This window comes from Nesoenas mayeri, assembly GCF_963082525.1.
Source record: "Nesoenas mayeri genome assembly, chromosome: 4".
Lineage (NCBI taxonomy): Eukaryota > Metazoa > Chordata > Aves > Columbiformes > Columbidae > Nesoenas > Nesoenas mayeri.
The window spans coordinates 7,468,552-7,485,018 of record NC_137540.1 but is presented as its reverse complement, the minus strand read 5'-3'; the positions used below and the strand labels follow the sequence as shown (position 1 = coordinate 7,485,018).

Genomic DNA, 16,467 nt, shown 5'->3' with positions numbered 1-16,467 from the left:
CAAAGAGAAAATAGATGACTAGTAAGTGCTGCAAATTAAATGCAAAAACTGTGGTTATAAAGACTATGTCTCCTGTTTACCAAAGTGTCCACAAAAAAAAATATTTGTAGTATAGTTATACTAACAAAGCCTCCCAGTATAGAAACATCTCATATATGCAAAACAGGCAAATAAGTGCACACTCATTCTTTTTCCTTCAAAGATCTTAAACTAGGATTAACACCAGTTCCTCGGCTTTCACCAACTCTAGGACTTTGGAAACATCACCGTACGTTACATGTTTCCAAAGGCAGAATTCCTACTGCAGATGGAGCTTTACCAGCACAAGTAGTGTCCTGACTAGTACATCTTTAATTCAAGCTGAGTTTGTAAATTCTACTAACAAAACAATGTCTGCTTAAGCTACTTTGTGTTAAATCATGCTAGTACAGATTAACTGACATTATACAGGAGAGGCCGAACACTAAAGTTGAAAGCATTTTTAGTTTTTGAATGAGACCGAAAACTACTCTGCCAGAAAATACCTGAAACATTACCAAGGAAGTGATCAGACTCCCTTTGTTTGGGAAATCAATTTGATGCTGAAACCCCCTCCCTTCTGAAACAACACCCTTCACATTCAGTTGAATCAATCTTTAACTTAGGTCAATACTGCTGATCAAGTTTAAAAAACAGTCCAATCCCAGACAGCAAAACACATTCATCAGCTACTCACATCCACGCACACGCTCCCAATCCTGTGCTATTCTTTTTCAGATAATTGATTGTCTATAGAATAAGAATCTCAGGTTTTTTTAATATAATATATTATCTCTTGACTATGAAAGAGCTTTAAAAAAACCACTATTCAAATACGTCTCAAAGGCTCAAATCTCAGTGGAAGGCAAGAACATGGAACCACAATATTTTGTTTAGAAAACAAGTGCCTAATGTTTGCAAGAAGTTAGACATTAAAAACAACGCACACACAAAATATTCTAGGACTGCAAGCTGTCAAATGACTGAAGTGGACACCGAGGACATTCATTTATAGAAATATAGAGGAGAAAAAGTCTTCTGTACCCTATAACCTACTTTGGTTAAGGATTTTTTTTGGTTTTGACACTCAGACACAAAGCTGCATCCTGAAGCAAGAACCCAAAACAAGCATCACTGCTCTCTCCCCGACCCGGTGCCAAGGTGCACGCCAGATACACACCACACAATAGCGAAGGGCTTTCTGGTTCAGGTGCACCAACACACTGAGCAGCTACACGCTGCTTCCAGGCTCCCAGTGACTCTCTCCATATGGACAGTGTTTTCTGGATGCAGCAGCCCACTCAGAACGAGCCACAGTGAAAAGCATAATGATGCCCACAGAGCCCAATCTGCACCCAAGACCATCTGCAATATGCAATGCAGATACCCAGGACTAGCAACTCACCACCCTCTTTACCGAAATGGAGAAAACGGGATCAGCCATGCACTCAGACTGTCTGTTGCTTCGTTACGAGGAAGAAATACAGTGGGATTTGAGCTGAGTTCCCCACAAATACACAGACCTAAACATGAACTATCGTTTCATACTCTATAGCATGTCAAACTTCATGACTTCAGATAAATAATGTTATTCAAAATTACTACAATAAATACTTGAGAATGCTTTCGCAACCAACAGATTAAAATGAGCAAAAAGCGGTAGAAAACTCAGTGCAGAAATTTCAGTGCCTGCACATTAAAATGGGATGAGCTCCAGCTCTGCAAAAAATAAGTGTTACCTGACTTGCAAGAAACTGCTTTTGACTGAAAGCCATTGCAGCTTGCTGAGAAACTGTACCAGTCAGAACTGACTGCAACATAAAAGATGCTGCTGTGGTGCCAATGCCTGTGAATAAATTCTGGGAGGAATCGTGTCTCAAGATTATTAGATTTTTCATGGTTTAAATGAGTTGAAGCTCATTCTGCAGCAAGTCATCTCCCAAGTCAACCGAGGGCAAAACCCCCAGGATCCTCCCTGTTCTGCACCTTGATGGTCTCTTCGTGTTGCGCCATTAGCAAGGCTTATGCTTGGGGATATTACAGGGAACAAATTATGGCTTCATTAATTTTTCCAAAGCCACAAGCAAACTGCCAAAACGTGCCAGAAACACAAGTAACATGATGCCTGAATAGTTCAGGATTCATTTAAAAGCAGCCTTTGGGAAGGCGCCTCTAGGAATCCAGGATATCACCAGTAAGATTTAAACAGACCGTCTACGCTACAAGCAAAGTCCCATCTAACACACGCACAGCATAGGGTTGAATCATGCCAGCTGGTAACTAAGCACAAAAGTTCCTCTCAAAAGAGCTCCAAGGACTTGATTAAGTTTTGCTGTTCAGACATAATTCAGGGCCATCCAGTAGTCAAATTAAAGCAGAGGAAGGCAGAGGAGACACACTCACCCTCTTGCCTCTGGCAGCAGCAGAAGAAAACATTGCTCAAGATCACCAATTACTGTGTCTCCACTCACTCCTTCCCCAAATTTAAGGGACTTCCTGCCTTTAGTTAAAAATATTAACATGAGCAGTGCTCTGAAACAACAGTATTATTTATAGAGCTGGGAATTCATCTCCCTTACTTCTGTAAATTCACAAGCTGAGTGTAAACTTTAAAAAACTGTTGTTGTCTTTTAAGAAGCTCGTGAGTTGTCAACAACTTCTTGGTAGTTTTAGCTAGAATTTTAGAATTCTTAAAAGCTTGGGGCAGGGGTGGGGAAGGGCGGGTAAATTGAAGCTGGCCCACTGAAAAGCTAAGATAAACTTCCAGCTTTGTCATTTACTTAAAACATGTAAGATATACAAATCAGATACACAGCTTTTATGATTAAATAGTTGAAACTTAACGGCAGTCATCTTTCACAACTGTATTTATGTTAACTGCATCAAGTCTCTAACTGAGCCATTGATCAAGATCCTTGAGTTCCAACACTCAGTTGATTCAGAATTGCTAGCTTAGGATACAGCATTCAGGACAGCAAGACCATTAACTTCAACTTCTCACGTAGTATTTATTTTATTACAGATGTGTTTCTTCCACTGGGCTTATATTTTTGTCATTGTTTTCATTTTGCTGTTTGCAAACACTTCTTTCAGCTTTTTCCTTTGTTTAGGGTATGGCAGACATACAGTATCTGCAGAAAAGGAAGCTGAACTACTTTATGGTTATCCGGTGGGTTTGCCATCTTCTCAAATGCTTTTAGATACTTTAATCCATCTTAATTCATTGCAATTAACTTAAAACTTGATTATTTGCTAAGGCATTCAACCACACACCTCAGGCTAGTCAAAATCTGTCCCGTTCCCAGCTGAACCATCACTTGAGCACCAAGCCCGTCTCTCAGCCTGGCCGTGGGCCCATCACTGCACCAGCCCTCCCTCTGTCCCCATCACTGCAGCTCCCAGAGGTGCCCCAAGTGCAGCCCCACACCTGTGTTAAGTTGGGTCCTTGGGTCAGGAACCCTGTTGTGACCACGTATCACAAGAGACTCCAGCCTTTAGGGGCCAAACAAGGAGCAGCCAGGGCCATAGAGGTCCCTGGGAGCAAAGATGCTGCTACATCTCAGGGGCCTGGTACCTTTATATTTCTATTTAAAACTAAAGGTGAGGGATATGTTTTATTTTAAGTCAGTCTTCCACAGACAACACCACGAATATGTTCACAGCAGTGCTGTTACAGGCAGAGGCTGGTTCAAAAAGCAACTACAGAATATCAAAAGATGAATAGTTTGCATAGGAAGGTACAGAGGTCAGGTCAGGCCCTAGAAAATAGAAAGCTCAAACAAAACCATAGGAACATTGTTCTGGGAACAGTACAGCATAAGCGCTTCAGGTAAAAGAGACGACAGCACTGTACTTGGAGAGCACTCATCTCTTCCCTACTGTGGCACTCTGACCAAAGCAATCTCCTCGTGATGTATTACGTTTGATTTGCCAGAAAGAAGAGCAATGTAATTTCTCCTCCACTCTGGCAAACATACAAGACATTTAAAGATGCTTTTGTGATGTCTAAATCAACTTCGGAGTCTCTCACTATACTGTCAAGTACCAACGGGGAGATACTGGAAAGATGAAATTGCTGCCTACTTTGCAGATAAAATGTTTCTTAAAAGAAGACAATTTATTTCTCTCCATCTAGGCTAGAATGTGAAGACTGAAGTACTTTTGATCTAAAATGACCAGATGGTAAATGTGAAGATAACTGCTTCAAAATTGTTTATCTGAAATTTAAAAAAAAGCAAATGATATCTTGACTGTGTATAATGTACACAATTTTTCTGTCCTTTTGAAGATGCACTGCCTGTGCTCATCATGATAAATGCAGCTTTTAAAAGGTATATATTTCCCACTTTTACAGTAAACACCTTTCTTGCATTTCAGTTTGAGGGAGCACTGACTGTTTCCTCACCAGGAAGGGGAGGTTGTGCTCACCAGTCACCATCACACAAGCACAAAGCTATTTGTTGATCCACGCACTGACTGCTGACACTTTGGTACATAGTGTTAGGCCACTTAGCCCTGCCAGCCCCTCTTGCATGAAGAAGAACTGGTTTAGGGGCTACAGAAGTTACAGCTTTAGCAGGCAGGCATCCGACCAATGCTCCTTGTGAATTTCTCTTCCCTTCTTCAGCTGTTGTGTTACAGCAAGGAGAGTGATTCTCACACCAGGGATTCATTTTACTACTGATGGATGTGATCTTCAGAATCTAGATCTGCACTTTACCAGCACTTGAGAATCACAACTTTGGGTCAAGCATTCCCCAAAAGCCATCGATCCTCACCAGGATCCTACCATAGGTTCCTCACGTGCTGTATCAGTTACAAATGGGTGTACAGCGGTACTGTTACAGACTGAGCCATTATCCACATATCACAGGAACTAAAGAACAGCCCACCTGGCAAACACAAAGCATATTGGGGACAGCATGTAAGATACCCGCACTGGATCCAATTTCAAGATGAACCAGGACTCATGGGTCAGCTGAGGATGGAAAAAGCACAGCAAATAATTTGCACGCCTGAAAACTGTCCTCCTAGCCTCCCTATGCAAGTTCACAGAAAAAATAGCTTAATTTAATTGTTCCTCGGACTCCTCAGATTAGCTTGGGATACCAGAAACGACACAGTGAGTCGTAAGAGTGGCAGCGCTGACCTTATAAAAAGCCGCCTCTTCCCCATGCAAACCTAATTACCAAGTTATTACTCAATATCTTGACAGCAAAACAGAGCACAAGGCAGCAACACAGAGAACCTGTCTCTCTGTTTCACCTTTCTGGAAAAGGGAAGGAGAACAGAAAATGAGCAAGAACTGCTGTTACATGCCCTTAACAGGCACTTAATTAATACCATATTATAATGAGGCCCAGAAGTGATTGTGAAACACCTCCAGGCTCAGAAGAACTTACTGCCCTCTCACTTGGCTGTAGGGACCTTCCTTCCTTGCCAATGAGAAATTCAGCTTTGCTGCTGACTAGCAAGCTGACTAGACAGCACTAAGTGCTCAGCACTTCAGTGATTTGTGGCAAATCTTCAGAGCACCCAAGACATTTGCAAAGCAATTTTCTCAAACATCCTCTAGAGGTTTAGTATTAGTCTCTTTGCACCCAAAAACTGAAAGTAAGGGTGCCCAGAGTGCTAGAAGGAACAGTGCCAGGCTGAGATGTTCCTCATCCCATGAGCAACAAAAAAACTGCTCACGCTTAGAGCACTGTTGGTGTGACCACAGCATCCACTACAAATGAATTCACAACATCTTATTCTGTCATCTACTTTATTAACTACAGAGCACCCCACACAAAAGGGGTGTCCAACTCATTTTCACCGGGGGCCACATTGGCCTTGCGGTTGCCTTCAAAGGGCTGAATGTCATTTTAGGACTGTATAAATGTAGGAGTAGTTACATGTGTCCCCTGGTGAAAATGAGTTTGACACCCCTGCCATACAGTTATCACTTCACAGTATCAGTATTCCTATCCTCATTCTAAATTTTAAAAATATATAAAATAAATAATGTCGCTAGAGTTAGTGACAGGCAGTTACATACATCTTTATTTTCCTCTGTGATAAGCCTGTTACATATATTTGGAGTAACTTTGCAACCTCTAGGAAGCACAGCCTATTACTACCGTATCACAGGAGAAAGCTATGCGGGAAGTTTGCTGAAGTGTTATATGTAGTATAACAGTACATAGATAGCAATTTTAGACAGGATTTCTGTTTTAGGGTTTCTTTACGTTTTCTGCAGTACAACACAGCTTCTGCTGAGCACACAAAAGCTCCAGCTTTAAGCCTGTGATCTTGAAGAGCACGACTGTGCTCTTTCCAATCTTGCATTTTCTTTCTTTTCCTTCTTTTTATTTATTTTTCTTTCTTTCTTAGGAATCCTTGTATTCACACAAACACCAGAGACACGCATCTACTGACGTTTATTCAGAGGAGGCAAAAAAGCACCCTAATATTCTATGCAAAGAGAACCAGTTTGATCTAAACATCCCAATTTGTCACGTTTCTGTCCTCTGTCCCGTTGGAAAAAACATGAACAATTTTGGCAAGTCACACCATTGATCACATTTTCAAACACTGAGTGAAGCTGGTTGTTACAAATTTCCTAAACCTCTAAGCAAATGAGTGTTTTGCACATGATTATACATGAACATACAAGAGTATCTCACAACCTGCTGAGATACTATAGAATTGGCACCGGAGAGAGACAATGCAGAACCTGCGTAGAAGCACAAAGTATGGTGAATTTCTGTGCTATATATCATATCTCTACCCAAAAGTGTGTTTCTCAGAGAAAACACAGCCATGTCCCAGCTGCCAGATGAGAAGAGGCAACAGCACAGGGCCAGCAGCCATTCCCAATGCCGTCCTGTTATTTTGGCATAGACACAGTATCAAAATTAAATAAACGAACTTGCTGAGACAGGCGCATTTCCTACAGCCCATGCTGGAAGACTTCTAAATGGGCTTTCTAAGCCATTTATAAATTAGTATTTGTAAAAGTGATCAGTCCTTGTATAAACAAACAGGGCATATGTTTTTGTTGACATACACCAGTATAAACACAAGGTTTCCATTTATAAAACAAAACTTGGATCAACAAGCTAACTTTTGTTGTGCAAGGCCTTCAAAGGGAAGCAAAGACGGGGAAAAAAACAGGCCCAGTGGCCACAAATTACTCCCAGTTTCTGGCTCTAATTAGATCTTGATTTCTAAAGGATCCAAGTAGGCTGAAGATACAAAGCAGGGACTTAAACCACATTTACGTGAAATATTCAGTCGCACAAGACAGTCAGTGATAATTCACTTTTCTGTAGCTGCCTGGGGTGTCATGGGGTTGATGCTTTGATAGAGTGTCTGAGAAATCCCAACAGCCAAGTATGAGTGAAAGAAAAAGGTGCAAATTCAAGGCATAAATGAAAAAAACCCCACATTTCAAATTACCCTGTAGCTATTTGGGCACATTTAGATCCTCGCTTTTAAGACTGTATAAAAGTGCAGGACAAATTGGGTAAGTGTAATGCTCGAGCATTACAGTAATTTGAGAGTAAGAAGAATAGCTATAAAAACTAACAGGAAGGACAGGAAGAAAGTTCAAGCCAGTCTGAAGAACTGGGTAGACAACAATTTATCAGCTGAAAACATTAAAAGAAACATGTTTTACAGATATGGATTACACTGGGAACTGACAAAAAAAATGAACGAAACCAAAACAAAACACCACATAACACACCTCTCTGCTTTCTGCAGATAAACAAAACCTATGGCTCTCCTACTGGCTGCAGTTTGCAACTATGAAGAAAATTCCCCTCAACAACAAGTATACGTGATATCCTAATCAAGGAAGAAAACAAATCTGTAATGTTTTTCACAGAAGCCTTTGCTTTGGAGATCAAATTGCAATTTGATCTTGGCATCTCAGACAGTCTTTCCCCTCAACAATATATTCCAGAGGCACAAGGCTGAGAGAACTTCACATAGAAATGAAACACGTTCAGAATTACCAATGTTAAATAAACTCACATTTTTGAAAAAATTAAAGTTTTCTCATTTTAGTTCCCTCACTCAGACTTTTTCAAAGCAAATCTTGACTTTTGCAGGAGACAATGTCACCACTCCAGCATCTTCATACAGGATAGAAGCAGTTTTAGCTCCAACAGGCCTATGCAACTGTAAAGAAACCTGGTTTTAAGCTAAGAGAAACTGCGTAACCCAGGCTTCATTTTCCATGGTTGCTGCCCATCCCCAGCCATGTAGGCATGCTGGTACAGGTCTCCATAATAAGGACTAAACTGGGAATCTCACATATATGAATGGCCATAAAAAGCAATGTAATTTTAGATCAGCGTCAGCACTACAGAGAAACTAACTAGGATCATGTAAAAAAAGGGTTTATGAATATACCAAAAAAAGAGGCAACTTTATGCTCTGTGTTAACACATCTGTTCTCCATTGTGATACAATGAGGGGAGCTTCTCCTCCCAAAGAAAAGGGCAATCAGGGCATTTCAGTAAGAGCTGCAGGAGTTAAAATGTGGAGAGGAAGCGAAAGAGCTGCCAGCCCTTTAGGTTTCACCACATGCGGAATAACTGCAGCATTACAAATCCAGACTCTTAACAAAATGAACTGCACCCTTTCATGAACAAAATTATGTGTAGTAAGAAAGCCTGTCCAAAGAACACAATATAACATGCTTCACTTGGTTTGAAAAACTAGGTGTCTGCGTAAGTACCAGACATGTCTTAAAAAACAAAACAAAAAAACCAACAACCTCACATAACAGAAACCTCAACTTTACACAATTAAGAGGAATTTGTATAAGCACTGCTCCAAAGGCAAAGCAGCTAATCACAGCAGTCAGAAGAGTTGTGCATCTTCTCTAAATGCGGAGCTGAGAAGCTAACAATTAAGGATAGAGCTCTTTAGGACAGCAATCCCTGCTTTTACAGAGAAATTACAGCTAATTAGCCATTGTAGTCTATTTATTAGTCCAAACCACAGCAAACAAATACACCACATACTTACACATCTGCTCAATACCTGCATATCTCACAGTATGTAATGACTAAGGACATGTTCTACAACACTGTGTGGCCACCAAGTATCACCTCCAGCGTTCCACATGGAACCTACAGTCAGTGCCCCAAAAGGTATTTGGGCAAAAGGATTCCCCACACCAAGCACCGCACAAAACAAGCTGGACAACTGTCACAAATGAGTGATTTATGGTCCTGCATCCGTCACAGGAACGTGACCCACGATGGCACCAGACAACACCAAGGGCAAAGGCAACAAGCTGCCAAGCCCTGCTGTCCTTGCCCTGCACAAGCACGTCAACCTTTCCTTCCAGAGCCACACGCAGGGTATTTGTTCACCCAAATGGCAAGTAGCAAGGATAGCAACACACACAATAACAACATCAACAGAAAGCTAAAACAAAAAATGCTGCTGAAAAAATAAAAATCAAATAATCACAACAGTGTTTGCACTGGACAAGATGTACATCATCTAATGTTCCGCATGACAGCAAAATATGAAGAGCTAAACAACTGCAATAACAACTGGGACATTTTTTTATTTTCACTAGTGAAATTACAGCTCCAGGGCATTCATTTAATGTTTATGAGAACAAATACTTTAACTGCCTGATCTGTTCTGCAGACACATAGTGACAAAATAAAAATGTACCCAAAGATGAAAACAGGAAGGGGGAAACCAGTCAGCATGCTCCATTATCGGTCATATTAGAACTACGGATCACACATTTAAAGAACATTTTATACTAATTCCAAAAAGTTCCACTTAAGAAATAAATAAAATCTTGCATTAAACACTTTTCCCAATTAGAATTTTCCTCAACATTACAACATACCTCCCTTTAATCTCTTTGGTGCAAGAATTTAATTCCTGAGTCATGTCACTGTCATGTTTCAGGGGCTGATCATTTATCTGCTTTTTCTTCTAATGGCAGCACTGCCAAAGCAAGAGATTTTCCTCCTCCTCTCCTTTTTGGTGTCTCTTCTTGAAGCTTTATCAGCTTTCAGTCTCATTTTTAGAACCTTAGAAAAGCACGAAGCTTGTCTGCAAAGCAGTACCTTGGAGAAGTTTGAGGTGACAAACTGAATATGTAAAATCAGTGTGTGCTGAATGACAGTGTAAACTCTCTCAGAGAGGTACAAGATGTTTTCAGCACACCAGGTTTGAACGTTAGAAGTTTAAGAAGGGTAAGACAATATTGACGTTGAATTCCTTTCTTAAACGCCCTCAGATACACACATGACAAAGCAAAGAGCCATTCGCATTAATAGGAGAGGGGCAAATTAATACCATGGGACCTTGTAAAAGGGATTTTGAATAGTTTGTGCAAAAATTCTTAGCAGAAAGCGCAGAGTTCATTCTGCACAACTCAACTCCAATTGCCACCACAGGTTCCGAGAGCCCAGTTGCTCCCTAAGTAGCCCCGGAGCGCCCTGTGCCCCTGTCTGTGGATGTCACCACACACCCCAGTGACTTCCTTGCTATGCATGACCCCGGATGCAGGGACAACGTTTTGTTGTGTTCTATCTCAGCAACGTTTGAAAGCATGTATAGCATCTCTATTACTAAAAACAATAATAAAGGAGTAAACTGTCTCCTTTCCCAGCAGCCTCAGAACTCTACAGCTGCATTGTCCTATGTCCCAGCAGTTCTTTATTATTAAAGTAATTTTGTCTTGTTTTCCTTCGTCCTTCCTACTTATAGAATAGAATCACAGAATGGTTTGGGTTGTAAAGGACCCTAAAGATCATTTAGTTCCAACCCGCTGCCATGGGCAGGGACACGTTTGCCTAGACCAGGTTTCTCAAAGCCCCGTCCAGCCTGGCCTGGAACATCTCCAGGGATGGGGCATCCACAGCTTCTCTGGGCAACCTGAGATCTCTGAGACTTCTTAAAGCCAAGAGAAGCTCAGAAGCAGGTGGCCTTTATTTTTATACGTACGAGGCAGCTCCCCGACAGCACGCACGGAAAACTTTTGTTTTTCGCTCCCATTTTATTTCTCGCACTTCACAAGCGCAGCCCGTGAGTCACCTATTTACTCTCCAACCAGCTCGGGGGCGGAAAAGCAACACAAACGCCTGCAAGACAACCCACGGAGCTGCGAGAGACCCCCCCGGCTCCGCTGGACGTTCCGGCGGCCACACGGTCCCCGCGGCCGTTACTGCGGCTCCGCCCCGGCCAACGGCGACTGAGTCACCGCGCCGCTCGCCACGCAGCCGCCCCGGGAAGCCCCTGGAGTCCCCCGGCTGGGGTAACGCCGCGCTGAACTTCCCCCGAGTTTTGTCCCCCCCGCGGCTCAGCGCGGCCCCGGGGAGGGCGGGCGAGGCGCCAGCAGCCGCGAGTGGGGGAAGTTCGGCCGCGTCCCGACGCCGTCCCGCGGTGAAACTCGCCCGCTCCCCCGCTTACCTGAAGCGGTGCGGGCGGCGGGCAGCCCTCCCGCCTGCCCAGCAGCACCGGGGGCTGCCGCTTGCCCGGCGGCCAGCCGCTCCGCACCGCCCGCCCCAGCCCCGCCAGCATCGCCCTGCTCCTCCTGCTCCTCCTCCGGCGGGGTCCGGGCCGCCTCCGGGCGCGCTCGTTGCGGGGCGGGCGGCGCCGGCTTCTCCGCCGGTCGTGGGCGAGCCCGAGCGGAGGGCGGCTCCTCCGGCGGCCGGGGTGGCTCTGGGTGTTTTTCCGCTTCTCCTTTCCTCCAGAACGCAGAGAAGGGGCTGGGCCGGGCAGCTCTCGCCGGCCCGCTCGGGGGCGGTGGCGGATGCGCGGGTGTCCCGCCGCCCGTCCCCTCGGTGCGGAGCCCGGGATGCGGGTGCTGTCCCCCGTCCTCTGCTTCTTGCAACCGACGACGGATTTCAGTAACCATGTTTATAAATGAGGTTAAAGGAATCATAATTACTCTTCTCTCTAGTGGCCAATGACTGAACCCGAGGGAATGGCAGGAAGATGTGCCAGGGGAGGTTTAGGTTGGACATTAGGAAAAGGTTCTTCACCCAGAGGGTGGTGGACACTGGAACAGGCTCCCCAGAGAGATGTCACGGCCCCAAGCCTGACAGTGTTCAAGAAGAGACTGGACAACGTCCTCAGATACGTGGTGTGAGCTGTGGGGTTGTCAAATGCACGGTCTGGTGTTGGACTCGATCCTTGTGTGTCCCTTGCAGCTCAGGACATTCTATGATTGTAAATTCTTGTCTTCCCTGAACATCTGCCTTTCATGTAGCTGAGCATTAGATGATTTACTTTCCAAATTGCCCGCTTTTGAGGAACAGGACTGTTGCTACTTCACGTGTTTCAGTTGAATAAACACATTCTGGTACCACAGAAATGAACAGCAAAACACAGGAAGAAAACACTCTTAGGGTTTGTTATTTTACAATAAAGTTCTGCTGATAGCAGTAGAGCGATCAGCAAGGCTTAACCCTTTTCTAGTTGTTTTTTGATATCACCTTACCTTACAGAATCTCTATTCTTATGCATGTTGGTTTTCACGTCCAGGACAAGCCGCTGAAGCACATCAGACCCATGGCATTTCATCAGGGGAACACGCAGGAAGGCATTGTGCTCCTCTGCTTTCTTCACCCTTTATGATGTTCCTCCAAAGTAACGCTGCACAAAACAAAACCAACTCTACAAAAGGGTCTTAGAAACGGTGCTGTTGCTGATCTGAAAGACACCCCAATCAATTGCAAACCTGGTGGCTCTGGGGGACTAAATAAGACCCACTTGTGTCCATGTGATCTCTGGAAGGGAAACCTCACGCAGCTGAGATCACACAGGCACTCGTGCCTGACTCAGGGTCACTGCAATCTATTAAAGCAAGTATGGTCCCAGGGAACAGCAGAAGTTCCAGTGACGCCTTCCTGTGTAACCTCATCTGGGTGTTCCTGCTCCATGGGGGGATTGGACTGGATCAGCTTTTGAGGTCCCTTCCAATCCCTGACATTCTGTGATTCTGTGACTCCCAAAGGTGATAATGTGTGACACAGTTAATATTTATCACAACAAAAAATTCCCCAGATTTTACTGAAGTAATTTTCTTTTAGCCAAAGGAAGAGCTGATTTCTAGAGTTTTGTACCTTGATAAGTAGATTATATTAATATACACAAAGTCACCAAAGCAACTAAAGCACATAAAGGATTAAAGAGTTAAGTATGTTAATTCAAGATGGAATATTTAAGGTTTCATCAAGCAAAGGTGATGAGGTCATGGTGACTGGTGGAGGGAGATTGGGGGTTTTGTGGGTGGGTGGGTGGGGGTGTGTTTGTTTGGTTTTTGTTCCTACCACATAGTGCTGGCCATTTTTGGGGAGGAAAAATCGGCATCAGGACTAGAAAAGAGATCATTTTGTTTTGGTCATTGTCCAGAGCTACTCTTACTTTCTCTGTTCTAAAAGGCCAATAAGGAGCAAAGCAGCATCACCACTCAGTGACTTGTGGGTGTCAGCTTCTGCAAGGTACTGGGAATGAAAAAGCTATGGAGGAATAATAACATTTTTCTAGTTGGGCCTCGTGTTGCTGCCAAGTTTAAATGATGAATTTGACTCTGAAAAACCTACCTCACATTTACTTTTCACTCTTGCTTTGTTTGCTAAGCAACGGATTTTGTGCCTTACAATTTCCACTGTAAATACTCGCTGCTCACTGTAACTTAGTTGTTTTCAAATCATACATCAAAACGTGTCTATAACATACTTCAGGTCTAAACTAACAGCTTGCATAATTAACATTTGACAAAGAAACGTCTATATGAAACTTTAATTGCATTTATCTGTCATACGCTATGAATGCAGTAAACATAAAAACATCCTGTGAAACATCCCTGCAGTCACAGATACCATTAAAATAGCTGTAAAATGCAGTGAATGGCAACGTTTCTTGAGTGCAACCACTAAACCAAGGTTTGGACATGAAGGCAGGTTTTAGGATGACTCGCTAGTTCCTAAACTTTTGCTGTTTTTCCCCCCCTTGTGCTTATGATGTAGTTGGGAACAAGGAGTTAGAGTGTGTTAACTTGAAACTAGCTTGGAATGAGCTTTCTTCTTCTGTGAGATGCAAATTAATCCCTTCTGGTGCCTGTGTGCTCTGCCAATAGGAGATGGCACTTTGAGGAGGGTGATTTATGCACACGCAGCATCAGGGCTCTTGTCTTCGTATCACACATGATGGGCCTCAGTTCCAGTCAGAAAGTGGTTAGGAAAACAAACAGATTCTTACAGGCTCCAGACTTAGTTTCAAATCGTAGGCATATTTTTTGAAGAGGAAACTGTTCACTAAAGTAAAACCAGATGGAGTTCTAGGGAAGTGTGAGACTAAGGGGGACAAGAGAGACCCTGCCCACAGTGTTTCTGAGTGGTGAAGGGTCTGTCTCATAAACCTCGGGGCTTTTGTTCAAAATCTTTGTTGAGGTAAAAAGACACAAACTTTAAGGTAGGACAGAGAGAAACAGATGATTTTCTGAATTAAAAACATGTTCCCTGGGCAAAATATCAAGCTCCAGGAGAGCACCCTAACTCCAGACATTTCTCAGCAACTGGGTTGTCAGAGGCACAGAACTGCAAGAGCAGAGATCTCTACCCTGATGACAAAATGAATCAGGACCCCAGAGCTGGAGGGTAAGGGAGGGATGGCAGGAAAAACCCGATGACAAGACTCAAAGTCCCCATCTGTGCAACAACACCGAACCTAAAGCAGACAGCCTGAAGCTCTCGCCCTAATGCAGCTCTATGCCATCCTCCCTTGGTAAGCAGGATTTCCTCCTCCTACTTCAGCATCCCCCTGGAACAACACTTTCCAATGTATCTTTCAACACCAACAGCTAGAGGTTTTTGACTACTACATACTAGAGTTCAAGCCAGAAAACACAATGGAATAGAATTACCTGAAATATCTCCCAAAAAACATGTCTCCACTGATTCATCTCACATCAGATGAAGAGAAGCTGCTGTAAAATCTCTCCCCTTCAGCAGCAAATATGAGCCAAGATCTCGAGCCTTGCTTGCAGAGTTGCAGGTAAGGCCATTACAAGTCATTAGTAAACAGCCTGAATTTCCCCAAAAGTCACAAGGATGAAACCCAAACTGCTATGTTTTCATGAAGAGGGAAGCATACAAAGCTCTTTTGCTCCTGCTGGACATGGCAGCAGCACTGTGGCCATTCACTGTAAAGACAAACATTTTCACCAGGGAAATCTGTGTTCCCTCGCAGTGCACAGAGAGCAAAAATCTCTATTCAAAATAAAGAAGAGCTCATGCAAAATGTTAGCCCTGCCAGTACTAACATATTATACTAATCCTCCTGCTCTAGTAAAGGAATAGTAAGATAAGACCTATCACCAGCTTAAATAGAACATAGACAACAGCTCTGTGTTTTCTACAGAGCGATGGATCATGCCCAGAAGTTTTCCTAAATAAACTTCCACAAAGTGTGACGCCACATGGGAAAAGGCCTGGCATCCGATTACAGAGATAAATTCTCACTCAAGGAATGATAAGTGGGCAGATGATCGTAAATTACATTCTTATTACGGGGTTGCCAGGCTGTCTAAATTGCATTGGAGCATTAAGTCAGTAGAGCAGAGAGCTGAGTTGCAATTATAGGGAAGCTACATCATCCAGAGTCATCATTTTTTCCTCCCTCTTCTTTTTACTGTCTCCTTGTTCACTTAGAATTTCTTGTATGCTTTCTCTTGCTTGTAAATTTGTCTTTGATGCATTGCAAGCATAAATTCTTACAAAAATAATTGTCACATGTAGGAACTTAATGCAGGAATGACATATAGGGTCACTCGATAGGCACAAAAGTCTCAAAGACTATCACAGCTAAGCAGTAAGCTATTATTCAGGTCAGATTGCACACACAAACCTGGCAGTGCACAGAGTATGGTTCAGAGCCTGCCTCCCACAAAGGTTCAGATGAAGAAGGAACTGGCCGAAGAAGGAAAGGCTGCAGCTTGACATTTAAATTGATCCCAGCGTGGTAACACAGGCCAGCTCACTAGGAACTCACTTTGACATCAATGGCAAAGGCTGTTGTTTGACTGCATTAATTAATATTAGAACTCACAGGATCGATGTTAAGTTTGTCCTAGTTACAGAAACAGCACATCAGTTTTTAATTTCATATTCCCAGCACAATTTTAGCAGCCTATCATCAGGCCTTTGTGCAGCAGGTACCAACACCGGCGCAGCTCTTCAATGAGGCATCTTTACAACCCCGGGGGAGCAGAGGGTTCTAAAGGGTCCTGATAGTTTCTAGGTCCCTATCACCAACACCTTTCCTGGGGGATCAAATGAAGTTTATCTTCCCCATGCTTCAAGGCGCCGAGCACTCAGGACCCTGCAGGAACAACCAGCTGAAACAACAGGGGTGGTTCATATAGGCTGACATGAATGCCATGGGTGTACTTTGAATCTTTGCCAAGAGTTT

The 16,467-nt window shown here is 43.4% G+C and overlaps 1 protein-coding gene across 1 annotated transcript in view; it reads right to left on the bottom strand.

Moving 5' to 3' along the window:
- The window catches only part of MCUB (mitochondrial calcium uniporter dominant negative subunit beta), a 41,737-nt gene extending 30,155 nt beyond the window's left edge, over window positions 1–11,582 (bottom strand). The window contains exon 1 of the mRNA XM_080344154.1: window positions 11,461–11,582. Within this exon, the coding sequence (XP_080200280.1) occupies window positions 11,461–11,571 (111 nt within the window). The 5' untranslated portion in view covers window positions 11,572–11,582. The remainder of the gene's footprint in view (window positions 1–11,460) is intronic.
- Between the last annotated feature and the right edge of the window lie 4,885 nt (window positions 11,583–16,467).